This window comes from Panthera pardus, unplaced genomic scaffold (genome assembly GCF_024362965.1).
Source record: "Panthera pardus isolate Hobbes unplaced genomic scaffold, ASM2436296v1 HiC_scaffold_24, whole genome shotgun sequence".
Taxonomy (NCBI): Eukaryota; Metazoa; Chordata; class Mammalia; order Carnivora; family Felidae; genus Panthera; species Panthera pardus.
The window spans coordinates 5,807,187-5,823,721 of record NW_026526810.1 but is presented as its reverse complement, the minus strand read 5'-3'; the positions used below and the strand labels follow the sequence as shown (position 1 = coordinate 5,823,721).

Sequence of the window (16,535 nt, the reverse complement as noted above, 5' to 3'; positions counted from 1 at the left end):
GTCAGCACAGAGCCCGAAGAGGGGCTCGAACTCACAAACTGTGAGATCACGACCCTGAGCCACCGTCGGATGCTGCACTCACTGAGCCACCCAGGCGCCCCTGGGCGTAGTCTATACTCAAGTGCTTGTCAGAAGAAAACAGGAACTGAAGGGTCATCTGTGTCACAAGATGCACTTAGGATTTTCCTTGAAGGCAAATCAACGGGGGAAAAGAGGAAGTAACACCAACCACTTCCAGACTGAAGACTGTACCCAGAGTTCTAGCATTGTGGAGAATAAAAACATAAAAATGTCTCCGTCCTTGATTTTATGAATAAGTTCTGAGCTACACTAAACAAGAAACAGGGCGGCAGCACGGGAATAATTGCAGAGACAGAAAGATCTGGAGCTGGATGCTGACTCACTCATTTACTAGTAAATCAGCTCTCTTATTTAATTCCATTTGCTCATGATAAAATGGCATTAATGATACCTATTTACCAGGTTTAGCGCGAGGATTAAATGAAATAATGTCAGAGCCTGGCCCCTTGTAGGTGGCCACTAAATGGCCGCCATTCTTATAATTACTGTAAAAGCTCCATTATCCTACATTCGTGTATACCACTAACTGGATTAACCTGTGCTCTCCTTTCCCTTTCTAGAACCTACTGCTGACACCATGGCGTATGCATGGTCACAGCTAAGTAGGCCACTTCTCTGCATGCTTAGGAATCTGCTCACAACCATCGAATTGTAGGTCTACGAAGAATCAACTGCGCTGACTTCCGAACCTGTTTATGCCAGTTCTGCCCATTATCATAATTCCATATTTTTAACCAATTATCATAGAAACCATTGAAATCCAAGCATGGACCCGAAGACTTGAAACGTATGTTGCTCTAGAAAGCCTTGATAACGAGGTCAGTCACTAAAAAAGATATTGTTATTGAGGTAATGATTTGATGGAAAAAAAACAGTCTGGAAAATTCTATATTCAGATTATCTTTCAAGTAGATCTCCACTTTTAAAAAACCAGAAACTAGGTATTATTATAGATGTTATGAGTATATTGCTGCAAGGAATATGTTATAGAACTAAACATGATCCATGCTATAAAAAAAATAGATTTTCTGGGCGCCTGGGTGGCTCAGCTGGTGAAGCATCCAACTTCGGCTCAGGTCATGATCTCAGGGTCCGTGAGTTCGAGCCCCGCATCAGACTCTGGGCTACAGCTCACAGCCTGGAGCCTGCTTCCGATTCTGTGTCTCGCCCTCTCTCTGCCCCTCCCCTACTCACACTCTGTCTCTCTGTCTCTCAAAAAATAAATAAACATTAAAAAAAATTTTTTAAACAGATTTTTATGCCCACACCTAAAGATTGGCAAAGGAATATTTACATATTTTATATTGAACTAAAGGTTTAAGGTACGCTTTAAAAATTCCTCCCTTAACTGTACTTTCCAAATGGGTAATTACTTGTCTTGATAGTGGTGGTTGGCAGGACGTCTACTTTAACAACTAAATAACATGTCAGAGGCTTGAAAATACCTCTGTCTGACCCCCAATCGTTGCCTTAGAGAACATTACAGGTGATAAAGACAAAAAACGAATTTCTCCTTCAATTTTTGCTTTTTTCTTTTTCTTTGACATTTAGATGTATTGAGAATTAAACACCATCAATTCTCCTGGCTCAACAGGATTAATACGAGCTGAAAACCGGATTGTCCCGAACTGATTTTATAGCTGAGTTTTAAAACCCTGTTCTCTCTCTCTCTCTCTCTAGCTGCAACATTTCAGAAACATTTTACGCAGATTTGAGTCTCGCCAGGCTAGGTACAGAGAAGCTGGGATGTATGGCCCAGCTTGGCTTACCGGATTATATATGAGGTCCATCTCCAAGTAAATAGCTCCTTTAAAAGCTTGTTCTAAATCTTTATTCTTCAGTATGTAGCAATTTGGCCGTCCATCTCGAATCTGTCACAAACAATAGATAAAATACAAACTTTCTAGGGGGGCTAAACTGAACTGGTAAAGTTGAGGCTGTACAAGGCACCCACACATGAAGCAAGACAGGCAACAAATCTGAAATTCATCATGCATCAACTTTAAATTCGAGAGTGCTGTTATAACTGATAAGAAGATAAAGTAACAGCCACCAGGCTGAAACTGGGTTATTAGTGGAAAAATTAGTCGTACAAATTATTCATAGGTCGATGTGGGCTTTCTTTCAAAAATCCCAGCAGTTATACATTTTTATTTATTAAAAATGATAAGTATTCTACAAAATTCCTGGCCAGTACTTCTCAAGATTGCCAAGGTCATGGGAAAAAGGAAGACTCAGAAACTGTCACAAATGAGAGGACAGAAGGAGATAAGATGATTAAATGCAATGTGGTACCCTGGGTTGGATCCCAGCACAGAAAAAGGACCTTAGTGGAAACACTGGTAAAATCCAAATAAAGACCAGAGTTTAGCTAACAGTCAAACACAATGTCTGGTTTCTTTTTTTGGTTTTGACAAATGTACCATGGCAATGTGAAAAGTTTAACTTCAAGGGAAACGAGGTGAGGGGTATATAGGAACTCTGGATCATCTTTGCAACTTTTCTGTAAGTCTAAAATTCTCTCCGAACAAAGCAGTTATTAAAATATTTTTGAGAAATGAATAAAGGGACTGATTTTAATAAGATGATCGGTGTTTCACAGCCGTGAAGCAATGCAAATTAAATACGTGAGCATCACTGAAGCGGAGGTCAAAATCCACAAATATTTACAACACACAAAACGCTGAAAAGTTTTCAAAATACACAAGTTCATCTGATCTCCTCCCTCAGTCAGCAGGACACATCACCTTTATACCCTAATCTGCCATTGGACCCCGGCATGTAAGGCATCTAAGAAAAATACCTCCATTTTGGAAATGACCTCGGACCCTTCAAGACCAGATCTTTCCAGATTTGGGGCCAGCCATGCTTTTGTTATACACAGCAGTATGGGCACTGATTAAACTCTTGGCTTGTAAGAAGCATACCTGTTCACCCCAAAAGGACATTAGCAAAGCTCGAACTACCCAAAAGCTCCATTTGCGATTGTAATGAGCAAAGATTCGAATTAACGTAGGGAATTTGAGGGCATGGAATTTGAGCCATATTTTAACTGACTATTGCTGTCACTATAAGCATTCAGCACAAGTGTTCTTATAAACAGTGGTGGAAATGAGATGAATAAGTCATGGGGGGAAACACAGCCATTCCACTTTACAAGGGAGAGGTCACCTTCCTTCCCAAAGTCACTCCACCTCTCGGATTGAATAGGTTTTAAACAGAAAGATGGTTTTCCTGGCCAGTGGCTAAGAGGAAGGGGGTGCCCCATAAAGACCTGATTTCCTTCCTAAACGGTGTCCAAACAGGATTCTGAGCTTCCTCTTTTATCCACAGTCTCACTTAATAAATTGTGGGTGTTAAAGTTGAAAGAAATAAATACAAAAACAGCATGACAACTTGCCAACCTGACTTCAGTCCAATTTAGCTGTCCCTCAACCCACCGTCATTGTACTGTTATCTTAAAATTTCCATGATTTCTTAAGGGTTAGGAAAGGTCAACAGAAGAACTTGAGGTATCAGTAGAAAAAATATATATATATATTATAGTAATTTTATTTGGTTTTGATTTTTTGGTAAATGATCTTTTCCTCTTTTTCAATGTCCTAGTATTGTGTCAGCAAAAACACAGAATCCACCCCGGGACGTTAAATCAGTTATTAAAGCTAGAGATATAATTAAAGCTATTCATGTTGGGCACTTTCACATAATATTATCTTACGATATGTCAATTGCAAGTTTATGCATTTGTAAAACGTTTGAAAAATTACAGAAAAAAACAAAAGCCCCTTTGAATTTCTACAAATACCACAATTCCTTTCCCCGGATGGAAATTAGATAGGAATTTGGCATGTAGCCTTCCTAAATTTGTATTGAGGATTTATTATTCATAAATACATCCTTTAAAAAAGTCAGTAAGTTTTTTTGCCTGTGGGAAATAGCATTTTTCAACTTCACTGTGCATCTACGATATGACTTGATAATTTGTACATATACAGATCTGCCTCATTTCTTTAAACTGCTATATAATATTCGGATATGAACCTATTAATTCTCCTACTGATGAACACTTGGTTGATTCCAATTTTTCAGTCTGTCTGCTATAAGGAGTATCTTTTGGGAAAAGAGAAAGACTAAGGGAAAGAGGAAATATCCTATTTTGAATTGGGATATGTTTTAAGTTAACAGCAGGTCAATGTAGTTGAATACTTAGTATTATAATTAAACACTGAAATAGTACCCAAAGGGACTATTTTTAAAATATTTTTATTTTTCACAGTCTTAATATATAATTTAACTTCCAACACAAGAACACAGGACAAAAAGTTCTAGAACATCTCAACTTGCCAAACTGCTGTATGAAAGCATCTTTACAACAGGAAAGGGAAGCTAGCCATATTTTTCCTGTCGAGAATTATGTTTATCATTTATACTTAGAACTCAGAAAATCATTTCTGTCAGTTTATAATTCTAAAACCTTTATTAAATGGTAGAACAATTAAAACGCAGCCAAAAGTAAACTTAGAGCAGAGAATCTATATATGCTTTTGTCTCTAGGTATGAGATAGTCACTTAAATTAAGATCTAAACTTAATTTTTAGATGTCTGTCTATCAAGGCAAAAAAGGATGATACGGTTTTCGTTTTATGACAAAAGGAGGTCTCTAAGTTCATGTGGAGAGTCTTCCTGGGTTGACATCTGAGATGATTTAATGTCACTGGAAGATAAGGGTCTTTGGGTAAAATAACAGATCATGTCTTTAACCTGTTATGAGATGATTCTTCCAAATGACTTATACACATTTTGCATACTCACCTTTTCGTAGGTAAAAAGCACAGATATTAGGCAATCATTTGGGGAAGGCATCTCTACAGAACAGTAATATGGATTTAATCTTTTTTTTTTTTTAATGTTTATTTACTTTTGAGAGAAAGAGAGAGAGAGAGAGGGTGGGAGCAAGGGAGGGGCAGAGAGAGAGGGAGACACAGAATCTGAAGCAGGTTCCAGGCTCCAAGCTGTCAGCACAGAGCCCAACATGGGGCCTGAACCTACGAACCATGAGATCATGACCTGAGCCAAAGTCGGACGCTTAACTGACTGAGCCGCCCAGGTTTCCCAATATGGATTTAATATAATTAGAAATATGACTTCAACAATCAGGGAAATGGGCATGTTCATGTCCTTTTATTAAAAAAAAAAAAAGGAAAGAAAGAAAAGAAAAAAAAAACATGATCTATCAGAAAGGTTTTATCAAGCTCATGCTGGGGCGCCTGGGTGGCTCAGTCGGTTGAGCATCCAACTTTGGCTTGGGTCATGATCTCGCGGTCCGTGGGTTCAAGCCCTGCATCGGGCTCTGTGCTGACAGCCCAGAGCCTGGAGCCTGCTTTGGATTTTGTGTCTCCCTCTCTCTCTGCACCTCCCCTGCTCACGTGCTCTCTCTCTGTCTCAAAAAGAAATAAAAACATTAAAAAATAAATAAAAAGAAAAAAAGATCATGCTAAGAGTTAATTCCTGGTTAAATTAGCCAGTGAATATAAGAGTACGGGAAGTGTGTTTCTGAGTAATGATTCAGGATTTTGGAGCCAGAGGACAAATTACAGAGAAGATAGTCTGGTTTAGATTTTTACATTAATTTATTTTTGAGGGACAGAGAGACAGAGTACAAGTGGGAAGGGGCAGAGAGAGAAAGAGACAGAATCCAAAGCAGGCTCCAGGCTCCGAGCTGTCAGCACAGAGGCCGACGCGGGGCTCGAACCCACGAACCATGAGATCACGACCTGAGCCGAAGTCGGACGCTTAACTGACTGAGCCACCCAGGTGCCCCCAGTCTGGTTTAGATTTTAATCTGACCTGAAATCATCTTTAAACTATTCAATATATATATTTTTTTATTTAAAAGAGTTAAATTAAATCTTCTTAAACAAGCATTAGCACAGTAAATACGAGTAACTCTTTAAAAGTTGGGTGACAAAACCAAATTTTTAGTCAAAAAGATACTACATTCATTTTTTAGAAAACATTTTTTTAACCAGCATATAACAGAAGTTGGTATGTGGAACAGGGACCGAAATCTTTTTCTCACCTGGAACTCTCTTTAAAGAATTATGCTTTACTATAAACTTCCTTGATGTGACCAGTTACCAACGAATTCAATAGAAAAGTTAGTCGTAATCAATATGCATGAATAAAACTAACAGTTGGTTTAAGAAAAGGAACGGTACAGGGGCGCCTGGGTGGCTCAGTTGGTTGAGCGTCCGACTTCAGCTCAGGTCATGATCTCACGGCCCGTGAGTTCGAGCCCTGCGTCGGGTTCTGTGCTGACAGCTCAGAGCCTGGAGCCTGCTTCGGATTCTGTGTCTCCCTCTCTCTTCCCCTCCCCACTCATGCTCTGTCTCTGTCTCAAAAATAAATAAAAACATTAAAAAAAGAAAAGAAAAGGAACGATACATATTTAAGATCAAACTCCAAACTAAGGCGTCATATTGATTCCCCACATTCACCCTCATGTGAAAAAATGGAAAACATTTGGCTATCAACAATCGTGCCATCATCAGACATTTCTCATTCCGCACAAAGGGGAAAATACTTTAATGTGACAACATCACAATACAACAGTCGGTCCCAGCGGTTGCACCTACAAAATGACTCTTCAATAAAATGTAAGTGGACAGACATGTGGCTGGGCAAGAGGAAAATAAATACATTTTACTAGGTAATGATTCACATTCATATCCCCACTTGGAAACAAGCCTGTTTCCAATGGCGTGAGTTACAAACAACACGGGAAATTAAAAAGCCCACAAGCTCTGACATAGAGTCAACCACCAGCCGGGAGAGATCGCCTTGAATTCATTACCCCAGACCCTCACCACTTATATCCCACCGCTCTCCCTTCCGAGGCCGTCCATCATGCCCCACTACCTGATTCCAAAGCCCAGCTCTGAACTTTGGAAACGGCAGAAAACTTTGGCGTGCCCAGCATTTTTCAACTCCTCTCTAAAGTATCAGCTATCTTGGGGCACCTGGGTGGCTCGGCCAATTAAGTGTCTCACTCTGGATTTCGACTCAGGTCACGCTCTCATGGTTCGTGGGATTGAGCCCCATGTGGGGCTCTGTGCTAACAGCGTGGAGCCTGCTTGGGATTCTCTCTCTCCCTCTCCCTCTGCCCCTCCTCCTCCTCCTCCTCCTCCTCCTCTCTCTCTCAAAATAAATAAATAAGCATTTAAAAAAATAAAATAGAAGCTATCTTATAAAAGTAACATACATTAATTATAAGAATTGTGTAAAATTTATAAAGATGGTTTAAAAGAAGAAAACATCACGTTTATATTTATTTCTTTTTTAACATCTCTAGTTTTCACTAGACAGTTGTATTTACTCATCTTATGAAAATGGGATCTTAGTGTATTGGATAAAATGTAAAACTTCAGAGGCAGATGTATGGAGATTAAATTCTGACCTTGCCTCAGATTGGCTGAATAACTTTGGACAAGTTACAAAACTCCTCTATTTTCAAGTTTCCTAATCTGTAAAATGGGAATGCAAAATTATCCAGATCTCAGAGGTTGTTATGAAATAATGGGCAGAAGGCAATGAAAAACAAGGACAAGGACACAGAAACTGCTTATTAAAAATTTACATCTATTTTTTTGTCTTATATTAATTTGTATATTTTTAAATCACTTGTCTCTTTTTTTAATTTTTTTTAACGTTTATTTATTTTTGAGACAGAGAGAGACAGAGCATGAACAGGGGAGGGGCAGAGAGAGAGGGAGACACAGAATCTGAAACAGGCTCCAGGCTCTGAGCTGTCAGCACAGAGCCCGACGCGGGGCTCGAACTCACGGACCGCGAGATCATGACCTGAGCCGAAGTCGGACGCTTAACCGATCAAGCCACCCAGGCGCCCCAGACCGTTTCCAATCTTTCACTGTAAACACTGTGATGATTTTACACATGGCCACCTTTGTGCATCCATGATGCATTCCCAAAAACAAACTCCTAGAAGTGGAACCGCTGAGTCATAGCACATACCTATTTTTTGTGGTTTTGGCCAAGTATTGTCAATTAGCCCTTCTCAGATTCTGTATTAATTTACACTCCTAGCCTCAGCGAATAAGCCTATCTCTATTTCCTTGCAACTTGGCCAACTGCAGGAATTTTTATTTAATATACAGCAATTTCCGAGGAATAAAATGTCCTCAGGTTGTTTTAATACGTGGGTGTTTTTTTTCTTTTTTTTAACAACTAATGAGCCTGAACGTTTTCTTTCATATGTTTATTAACAGTGGACAGTGCTAAGGCTGTGAAGCTAGATTTAGATTCAATTCCCCTTTCCGGCATTTAGCATCTGTGTGGCCATGGGTATAAATACCTAGAATATAGATGCTCAGAGACTGTGTATATTAAATTTTAATCCATTTTGTCTAAGTGCCTTCTACCAGGCTTGTACCGAGTGATGGTTCTGTCCCACTGCGTTTGAGAGAGTCCTTTTTCTACTCTTAATAACCCCTGGAAATGAAAAATCTTTACCCTATTTGTTAATCCCACTGCTAAACTAATTTGATCATTTACATCACTGAAACAAGGGCGATGAAGAGGATAGATTATACTTGGAAGCACATATGGTGTGCTCCTGTACTCACTATATATATTCACCAAACCGCTGAAATCCTCACCACAGACCTCCGAGGCAGGCAGAATCGCCTTCATGTCATCTCGGAGAACATGGAGACGGAGAGGTTAAGTACCTTGTCAAAGATCACACAGCCGATGAGGGGGACAAGACTGGGTGCCAACCCAGGTGGTCTGGTGCCGCCATCTGTACTTTTAAGGACCACGACCATTACTGAATAAAGCACACACCTTTCTGTGCCTATGAGCTGTTTGGATTTGCACCTGTTTGAATCTTTTCCCCTAGACTGACTGTCCCTTCCTCATAGATGAAAAAACGATGGTGTTCTATGTTAGTGACATTATCCATCTGTTTCTATGTGGCACTATGGCAACATTTGTTTCACCATATTGACCTCTTAGGATTTGTTTTCCTTTAGCGTTCCTGGTTTTCTTACAGAAGACTTCCCCGTTTTATTAGCAGTTTTATTTACGGAGTTTATTCCAAGTATTTGACCTTTAATTCATGGTAAAATAGTTATTGTGTTCAGTGTAACACACAGATGCATTTTTCCCTGATGAGTAAGCAACTGACTTTCCCAGAATCAATTATATGGTGATCACTTCGTTTATCCCTTTCCTCAGTGACTTCATCTTTCAGGTTTATTATATATACAGTGATCTCCAATTGTTTTGTCTTTTTTCATGCTTTTAGTACAGTTCTAGAACTTTCTCACATAGGTCTTAAGCATTATAATTGTTTTTTTTGTTTGTTTGTTTCCTGCTATTAAACCCTTTGGTGCTTTAAGTTTTTAAAATGTTTTCCTATTGGGTAAAGCTACTCTTTTTTTTTTTTTTTTTTCTTAATTTTGATCCTGGTTATACCTTTACTGACCTTTGTTTATTCCAAAATGCTACTTACTAATTTTCTTTATACTTATTTATATATATAATGTGATATTATCAGATAGATAATATGGTTTCCTTCATTAAAATATAATTTTTCTTGTATTTTTACATTGGCTGGATCTGACATAAAAAACTTAATGTTAATTTTGTCAGTATAGAAGTTCATTAAATTCAGAATATCTCTGGTCTCTCAATAATAAGTCTGATGTTTGTGATACTTCTGATATATCAAATCAATTACTTATTCATTAAACATTTTTTTCATAAATCAAGAACAGATGTTAAATTTTATCAAGTGTTCCTTTGGCATCTATTGAAGTTTTTTTTTCTCCATTAATACATTAATAATATAAATTACACAATTATGTTTCCTAATGTGCTAAGTCTCACTGGTCTTCCATGAAAAGCGTAGGATTTCTTTTTTGCTGTTGTTAACTCTGTGTTTTTTTAATATCAGAATTCTTCTAGTCTCAAGGAATAAATTCACAAATTTTCCATTTTCCTTTATGTCCCTAGTACATTTCAGTAATGTAAGAATGCCAGTGCCCTTACAGTTTAAAAGAAAAAAATTGCTCTTTAAACAATATGAATCTGTTATTTTCTTACTGGGAGGAGAAGACTGGAGGACACAGGGAGAAAAGAGAATTCTTTGATGATTTTTTTCCCAATATTTCCATAATTAAATTGTTTCACTGTACAATGTGTTCAATACCTGATATTCAGGTTTCTCTAATTATATTTTAAACATAATTTTTCACTCTATTTTTTTGCACTTAATTTTTCCAAATGGGGAGCTGTATTATATTTATAGTAATCGGGCCGCCTGGGTGGCTCAGTCACTTGAGCATCCGACTTTGGCTCAGGCCATGATCTCGCAGTTCACGAGTTCAAGCCCCGCATCGGGCTCTGTGCTGACAGCTCGGAGCCCGGAGCCTGCTTCGGATTCTGTGTCTCCCTCTCTCTCTGCCCCTCCCCTGCTCGTGCTCTGTCCTTCTCTGTCTCTTAAAAAATAAAATAAGACGTTAAAAAAATTTAAAAACCAGCAAAACCAACCTTTAAAAAAATACTTATAGTAATCTGGGGAGATCTCACACCTCTACAACATCCAAATTCTCTCAAGATATGTCCGTATGTATATTTATTCAAGTTTTCTTCCGTACTCTTCAGCAAAATTTAGTTATGCTCTTCATAGCAATCCCTATATCTCTCGTTTCCTTAGTCTTAGTAATATATGCTTTCCTTTTTTTCATTAGGTTCGTAAGCAGCTTCTCCATTTCATCGGATTTTGAAGAAACGAATGCTTGGATCTATCAGATATACTGTTTACATATTTTCTACATTACTGCTCTTTTTTCTAATCTTCCCAAACTCCTATTTAATTTTATTTATTTTAGTTTACCTTTTGTTATGATGCTTAATTGATTTTCAACCTTTGTTGTTTAATTATGAAAACATTTAAGGTAAGGATTTCCTCTGAGTCATACTTTTGGCCCTTATCCACAGTTTGTATGTAGAGTATTTCATTGCTAATTTCTAAAAAGTCTGTAACCTGTACTTTTGATTATCTACCTTCGCTACTTGGGATTTTTTTTCCCACCGAATGTTTTGATGCTTGTTTCATTTTTGCTATTAATCTATCTGCCCAACACTGTGACCACCATATCATTTCTTCCTTTTTGGAATCTACTGAGGCAGTTGTGAGCCCACAACATGACTAATATTTAAACACATTAAATAGGTATTTGAGCAGAATATTTATATATTTATGTGTGTCTATGCATATATATTAGATTAAGCTTATTGCTTATTCCCTAAAATTTGAGAATCACTGTTTCAGGATGCCTAAAACTCATCTAAGAACTTGCTAAAAAAAAAAAAAAAATAGTTTCCAGGGTCTCAGCCCTAGAAATTTAGTAGCTTTGGGATGGTGTGCAGGAACTTTAGCTATTAGCATTGGCTTTGTGGAACTTGGAATTTCAAACATCTGGGCCTTCAAAACACATCACATTACAGCCTTATTTATTTTTTTGTGTCTGATATTTTTAAAACTGCACAGATGATATAATCATTTTGTGTTTCTCAGTAATTTTTTCTTACAGTTCAAATATTTTTTAACATACATACATACTTCTGTGGGAAATTATTCACATAACGATTCATGTCTGCCTTAAGTTTATTGGTAATGAAATCGTTTGGGGACCCATAAAATAATCTCCTCTGTATGTTTCTGAGTTACCACTTATTTACATGTACGTGTTACACTTTTGCTCGCCCATTTCTGTTTTACCACATGTGGCCCGTCTCAAAGACGCAGTAGCTAAATTATATGCATCTACTCATTGTAACAGGTTTTTCTATTTAAAGAAAAGTTTAACCCATTCAGCATTTACCATCACGTATAGTATGGTCAGATTTATACTTGCTATACTCTTGTTCCAAGACACCAGGGGAATCCCACAAGGCATTATTCTTACTCCCTTAGCTTGTCCGTCCTAATCAAATACCACCCACCTTATATACTACATAATGGTTCACGAGGATTCCAGCACATTAAAGGTATCCTTTCCTAGTTTCCAGGGGCAATAAGACAAACTTGCCTTATTTTATCTTTTGAAAAATTTATTTCAAAGGACATATCAGGGTGGAGAGTTGAGTGTTTGTGTTTCAGCCATTTTAGCCCCGCTAAAATTTTCAGGTGGCTAGACATCCATATACATTAATGTGAAGTAAAATATAAATACTATTGGGGTGCCTGGTGGCTCAGTCAGTTAAGCATCCGACTTCGGCCCAGGTCATGATCTCATGCTTCATGAGTTTGAGCCCCTACACTGACACTGCAGAGCCTGCCTGGAATTCTCTCTCTCTCTCTCTCTCTCTCTCTCTCTCTCTCCCTTCTCTCTCTGTCCTCCTGCACTGGCACTCACTCTCTTTCTCTCTCTCTCAAAATTAATAAATAAACTCTAAAAAATAAATATTCTTTATCTTAACGGCCAACATTTCAGCATTAACTTGAAAAAAAATATGATTGTGTGACTGTGTCCATTACAATCCACAAAAGCCATCATAGGTGAAACAGGCAAATACTTAATTGGAAATGCAAATGAAGACGTGTATGGGCATTTATTTGGTACAAGCAATTTCAGAAAATGTGTCCCATAAAACGAATTAAGTGAAGCCGTTGCTGGTGCAGCTCGTTCCCGTGCACATGGATTCCAGAGACTGTCACGGGCCGCACAAAGCCTGTGTTTCCTGATCATGAATTCCACTGCATCTGTTGGGATGGCTTGCCCAAGAGGTCTCAAATTTGTATCAAAACGTAGGACCCTCCTCAAATGACAGACGATCTTCTCTTAGATATTAGGAATTAACAATAAATAGACAGATGCTTTTCCTATTTTGCAGGAAGTGGGTTTTCTAAGTCTTCCTTCCTACATGGGCCCGTTCCATAATTCTGAAATGCTAACCATAGGTCTGAAGAAAAAGAAATGCTCCCGGAGGAGAAGAACCCAGCTTGATGAGAATCACTTGATTATGGATCGAAATGTTAAAGAACTCTAACTGAATCGGATAATGATGAGCAGAGAGTGTCTATGCTGGAAATATTTTAAAACTCTAAAATGTGCTTTGTTTTCTAATGCATATTTACTATGTTATTGATTAGAAGATGCTTGGAATAATGTAAAAATGGGCACAGATTAGAAGTCTTCAGATTATAATCCATGCTAATGGCAATTTTCTGTTTTTAATGAGTAAAAAGTTTTCCCTATCTATATAGCCATTCAAAAAGCAGCTATCTGATTTGAGGACCTGAACAAAAATGAAAAATATGGAAGAGTGACCCGCTGGCCTGGATTCTGTGTATCTAAACATATGTACATGATTTGCACAATTCGCCACCATTAACAGATATACTGATTTTAGAACGTGGATTTTTTTTTTAAATGAGCCCATAGTCAGTCGGCCCATTCACCCTGATTCAAAGACACGGTGACTTCAGAACAGGCTTTTTATTTAACAGGTTGAAATGCACTTAGCACATTATCAACACCAGCTTCCTTGTAAGCCAGCTCAAACGCCCCACTTCCTAAAGTCTTCCTAAACTTAAGTCCATTCCTCCCGCTCTGCGTTTTCTTTTCCTTCTTTTCAGCACTTCGTGTTTCAGGGCTTGTGTGAGCACAGAGGTCAACCCGGTGGCTGCCAGAGGGGAGGGGCGTAGGGGATGGGCAACATGGGTAAAGGGGAGCGTGAGGTCGCGGCTTCCAGGGGTAGAACGAGGAGGTCCTGGGGATGAAGGGTACGGCATAGAGAATACAGCCAATGCTATTGTGACAGCGTTGTACGGTGACAGAGGGTGGCATCCCATACAGGCTGGTCGCATCACCACCCTGCACACTAAGACAACATTCTGTGCCAAATATACCTCGATAAAGAAAAAAAGGTATTTGGGGTCTTGTGCATTCATTCCACAGGCATCAGCCAAGATGGGCCAGTCTTCAACTCTGCGTCTCACCCGTCCCACACCCTATGGCACTGAGACCAGTGGCTGCACAAAACACATCCTGGTCATTGCTTTCGGCATGATGTCTACGTAACAGGTACACACTATGGAAGTATAACTTCCTCTCAGGACCCCAGGCTCTGACATCAGACTGCCTCAATCAAATCCAGCCCCGACTAATTACCAGCAACAGGATCCTTCCCGTACCTCCGTTTCCTCATTTGTCCATAGCAGTAATAGTAATGATAACAACTAATAATAATAAAGCCTTGAGGTTTTCAGAGAATTAATGATTTAATGTATCATAAATGCACAGCCCAAGACGTGTTAATTAAGCATTATTCAGTAGATATTAAATAAAGGGAAAAACACAGATCTAAATAAATGTTAAAATACATTCTCTGGGGCGCCTGGGTGGCTCAGTTGGTTGAGCGTCCAACTTCGGCTCAGGTCATAATCTCACGGTTCGCGGGTTCGAGCCCTGCATCGGGCTCTGCGCTGACAGCTTGGAGCCTGGAGCCTGCTTCAGATTCTGTGTGTCCCTCTGTCTCTCTCTCTGCCCCACCTCCCCCCGCTCAGGCTCTGTCTCGTTCTCTCTCAAAAATAAATAAATATATATATATATACACACACACACATATATATATTATATAATATATAATTATATATATTTAATATTTAATATTATATAATTTAATTATATAATTATATTTAATATAATATAATATATATTTATAATATAATATAAATATAATTATAATTATATAATTTAATTATATTTAATTATATATATAATTATATATATTATATATTATAATATATATGTGTGTGTGTGTGTATATATATATATATATATATATTCTCCAAAACACAAGTTAGAATTACTCAAAAACTGAATGTTTGGTGAATTAATGAACAACTTAAAATTTGCCTGTTACAGATACTGAGGGTTATGGCATTTTTTTCTATCATATCTACCTCTACTGTTTAGGTAGAGCATGAATTTGTTTGGAGAGCGCATGGAACAGGCGGGCCACCCCATATCAGGAGGAGCCAAAATAGATCCACCGTTAAGATCCGATCACTTGCCCGATTTGTCAGTCAGACAATCGGAAATGAGTCTGAACTGAAACAGCCACACCGAAGGGCAGCTTCTGAAACGTATTCAACTCAACGCTCCCGGGCCCTTAAGTCCCTCATGAGAACGTGGCCCAGGCCACACTGCCTTTACACTTTACGTGGTAGAGAACTGTCAGATCTGGGCTTATTTCTCAGGGTGCCAGAGTCCTTTTATGTCAGAATTAGAGAGTGTAAACCACAGCAAGCCCCCCGCCCCCCACCCCGGCCTGAACCTTCCCTGTGGTTTCCCATCAACACTAGGAAAGAGCCAAAGCCCTTCAAACTTTTAGACTGTCAGAGCCTTACCCCTCTCCCGTGTCACTCTGCCCCTGTGTCCTGTCTTGCTCCACATTTGTGATTCTCCCCCCAGCCTACTCCACTCCATCCACACTGTCCACCGTGATCTTTCTGGAATTGGACAGTCAGGGCACTGCCTTAGAGCCTTTGGATTTGGAAGATTTCCTGCCTGGAAGAGTTCCCCCAGATATTCACACGGCTTTCTTTCTCACCTCCTTAAAGTTCTCATTCAAATGTCCCCCCTGAAGCGAGGCCCTCCCTGGTCGGTCCATGGAAAACTGTGCCCCTTCCCCAAACATATCCTTGGAACGTATCCTGCTTTGCTTTCTACATGGCACCTTTTAACCACCTAACATGTTGTCTTGCCTTTTGCTCAATTTGTTTGTTCTGTTTATGGACTCCTGCAACCAAATACAAGTTCCGGGGGAGAAGATACCTTCACTGCGGTCCTTCTTAGAGCATTACCACCTAACACAATGCCTGGCACAAGCTGAACATTTGATAACTATCCCTCAAACAAATGAATAGACCGTGGGCAGCTTATCGGCAACCAGAAAAAAGTAAAGAGGGTGAGGGGGCTCCTTGCATTTAAACAAAGTCTTTCATAAATCACTCTACTTTGCATCTTGAAGGACGCAGTTTGAAAACTGCATTAAGTTAAGTCAGTGGTTCTCTTTGCCCCTCTTCGGAACAGTTGGCAATGTCTGTAGACATCTTTGATTGTCACAACAGTGACGAGTGGATGGGTGTTCCTGGCATCTAGGGGGTAGAGGTCAGGGATTCTACAATGCACAGGACAGTCCCCTGCAACAGACCATGACCCATCCCAAAATGTCAATGGTACTTAAGGCTGAGAAATCGCAAACCTGATTTAGGCAGAGGTAACTTCTTAGATCTAACCCAACGGCATGGAGACACTGTACATTACAAGGGAGGATGGGAGGGAAGAAAGTTGGTCAATTTGTTGATATCAGAGAAAGACCAATGACACAAAACTTTCACGTGTAAAAGAGAGGGAGGT

At 39.1% G+C, this 16,535-nt stretch overlaps 1 protein-coding gene across 6 annotated transcripts in view; it reads right to left on the bottom strand.

Moving 5' to 3' along the window:
* MCTP2 (multiple C2 and transmembrane domain containing 2) overlaps positions 1 to 16,535 on the bottom strand; it is a 237,312-nt gene that overhangs the window by 75,045 nt on the left and 145,732 nt on the right. For all 6 annotated transcript variants that reach the window (XM_019460153.2, XM_019460154.2, XM_019460150.2 and 3 more), the window contains one exon: positions 1,851 to 1,952. In XM_019460153.2, coding sequence (XP_019315698.2) covers positions 1,851 to 1,952 — 102 coding nt within the window. The remainder of the gene's footprint in view (positions 1 to 1,850; positions 1,953 to 16,535) is intronic.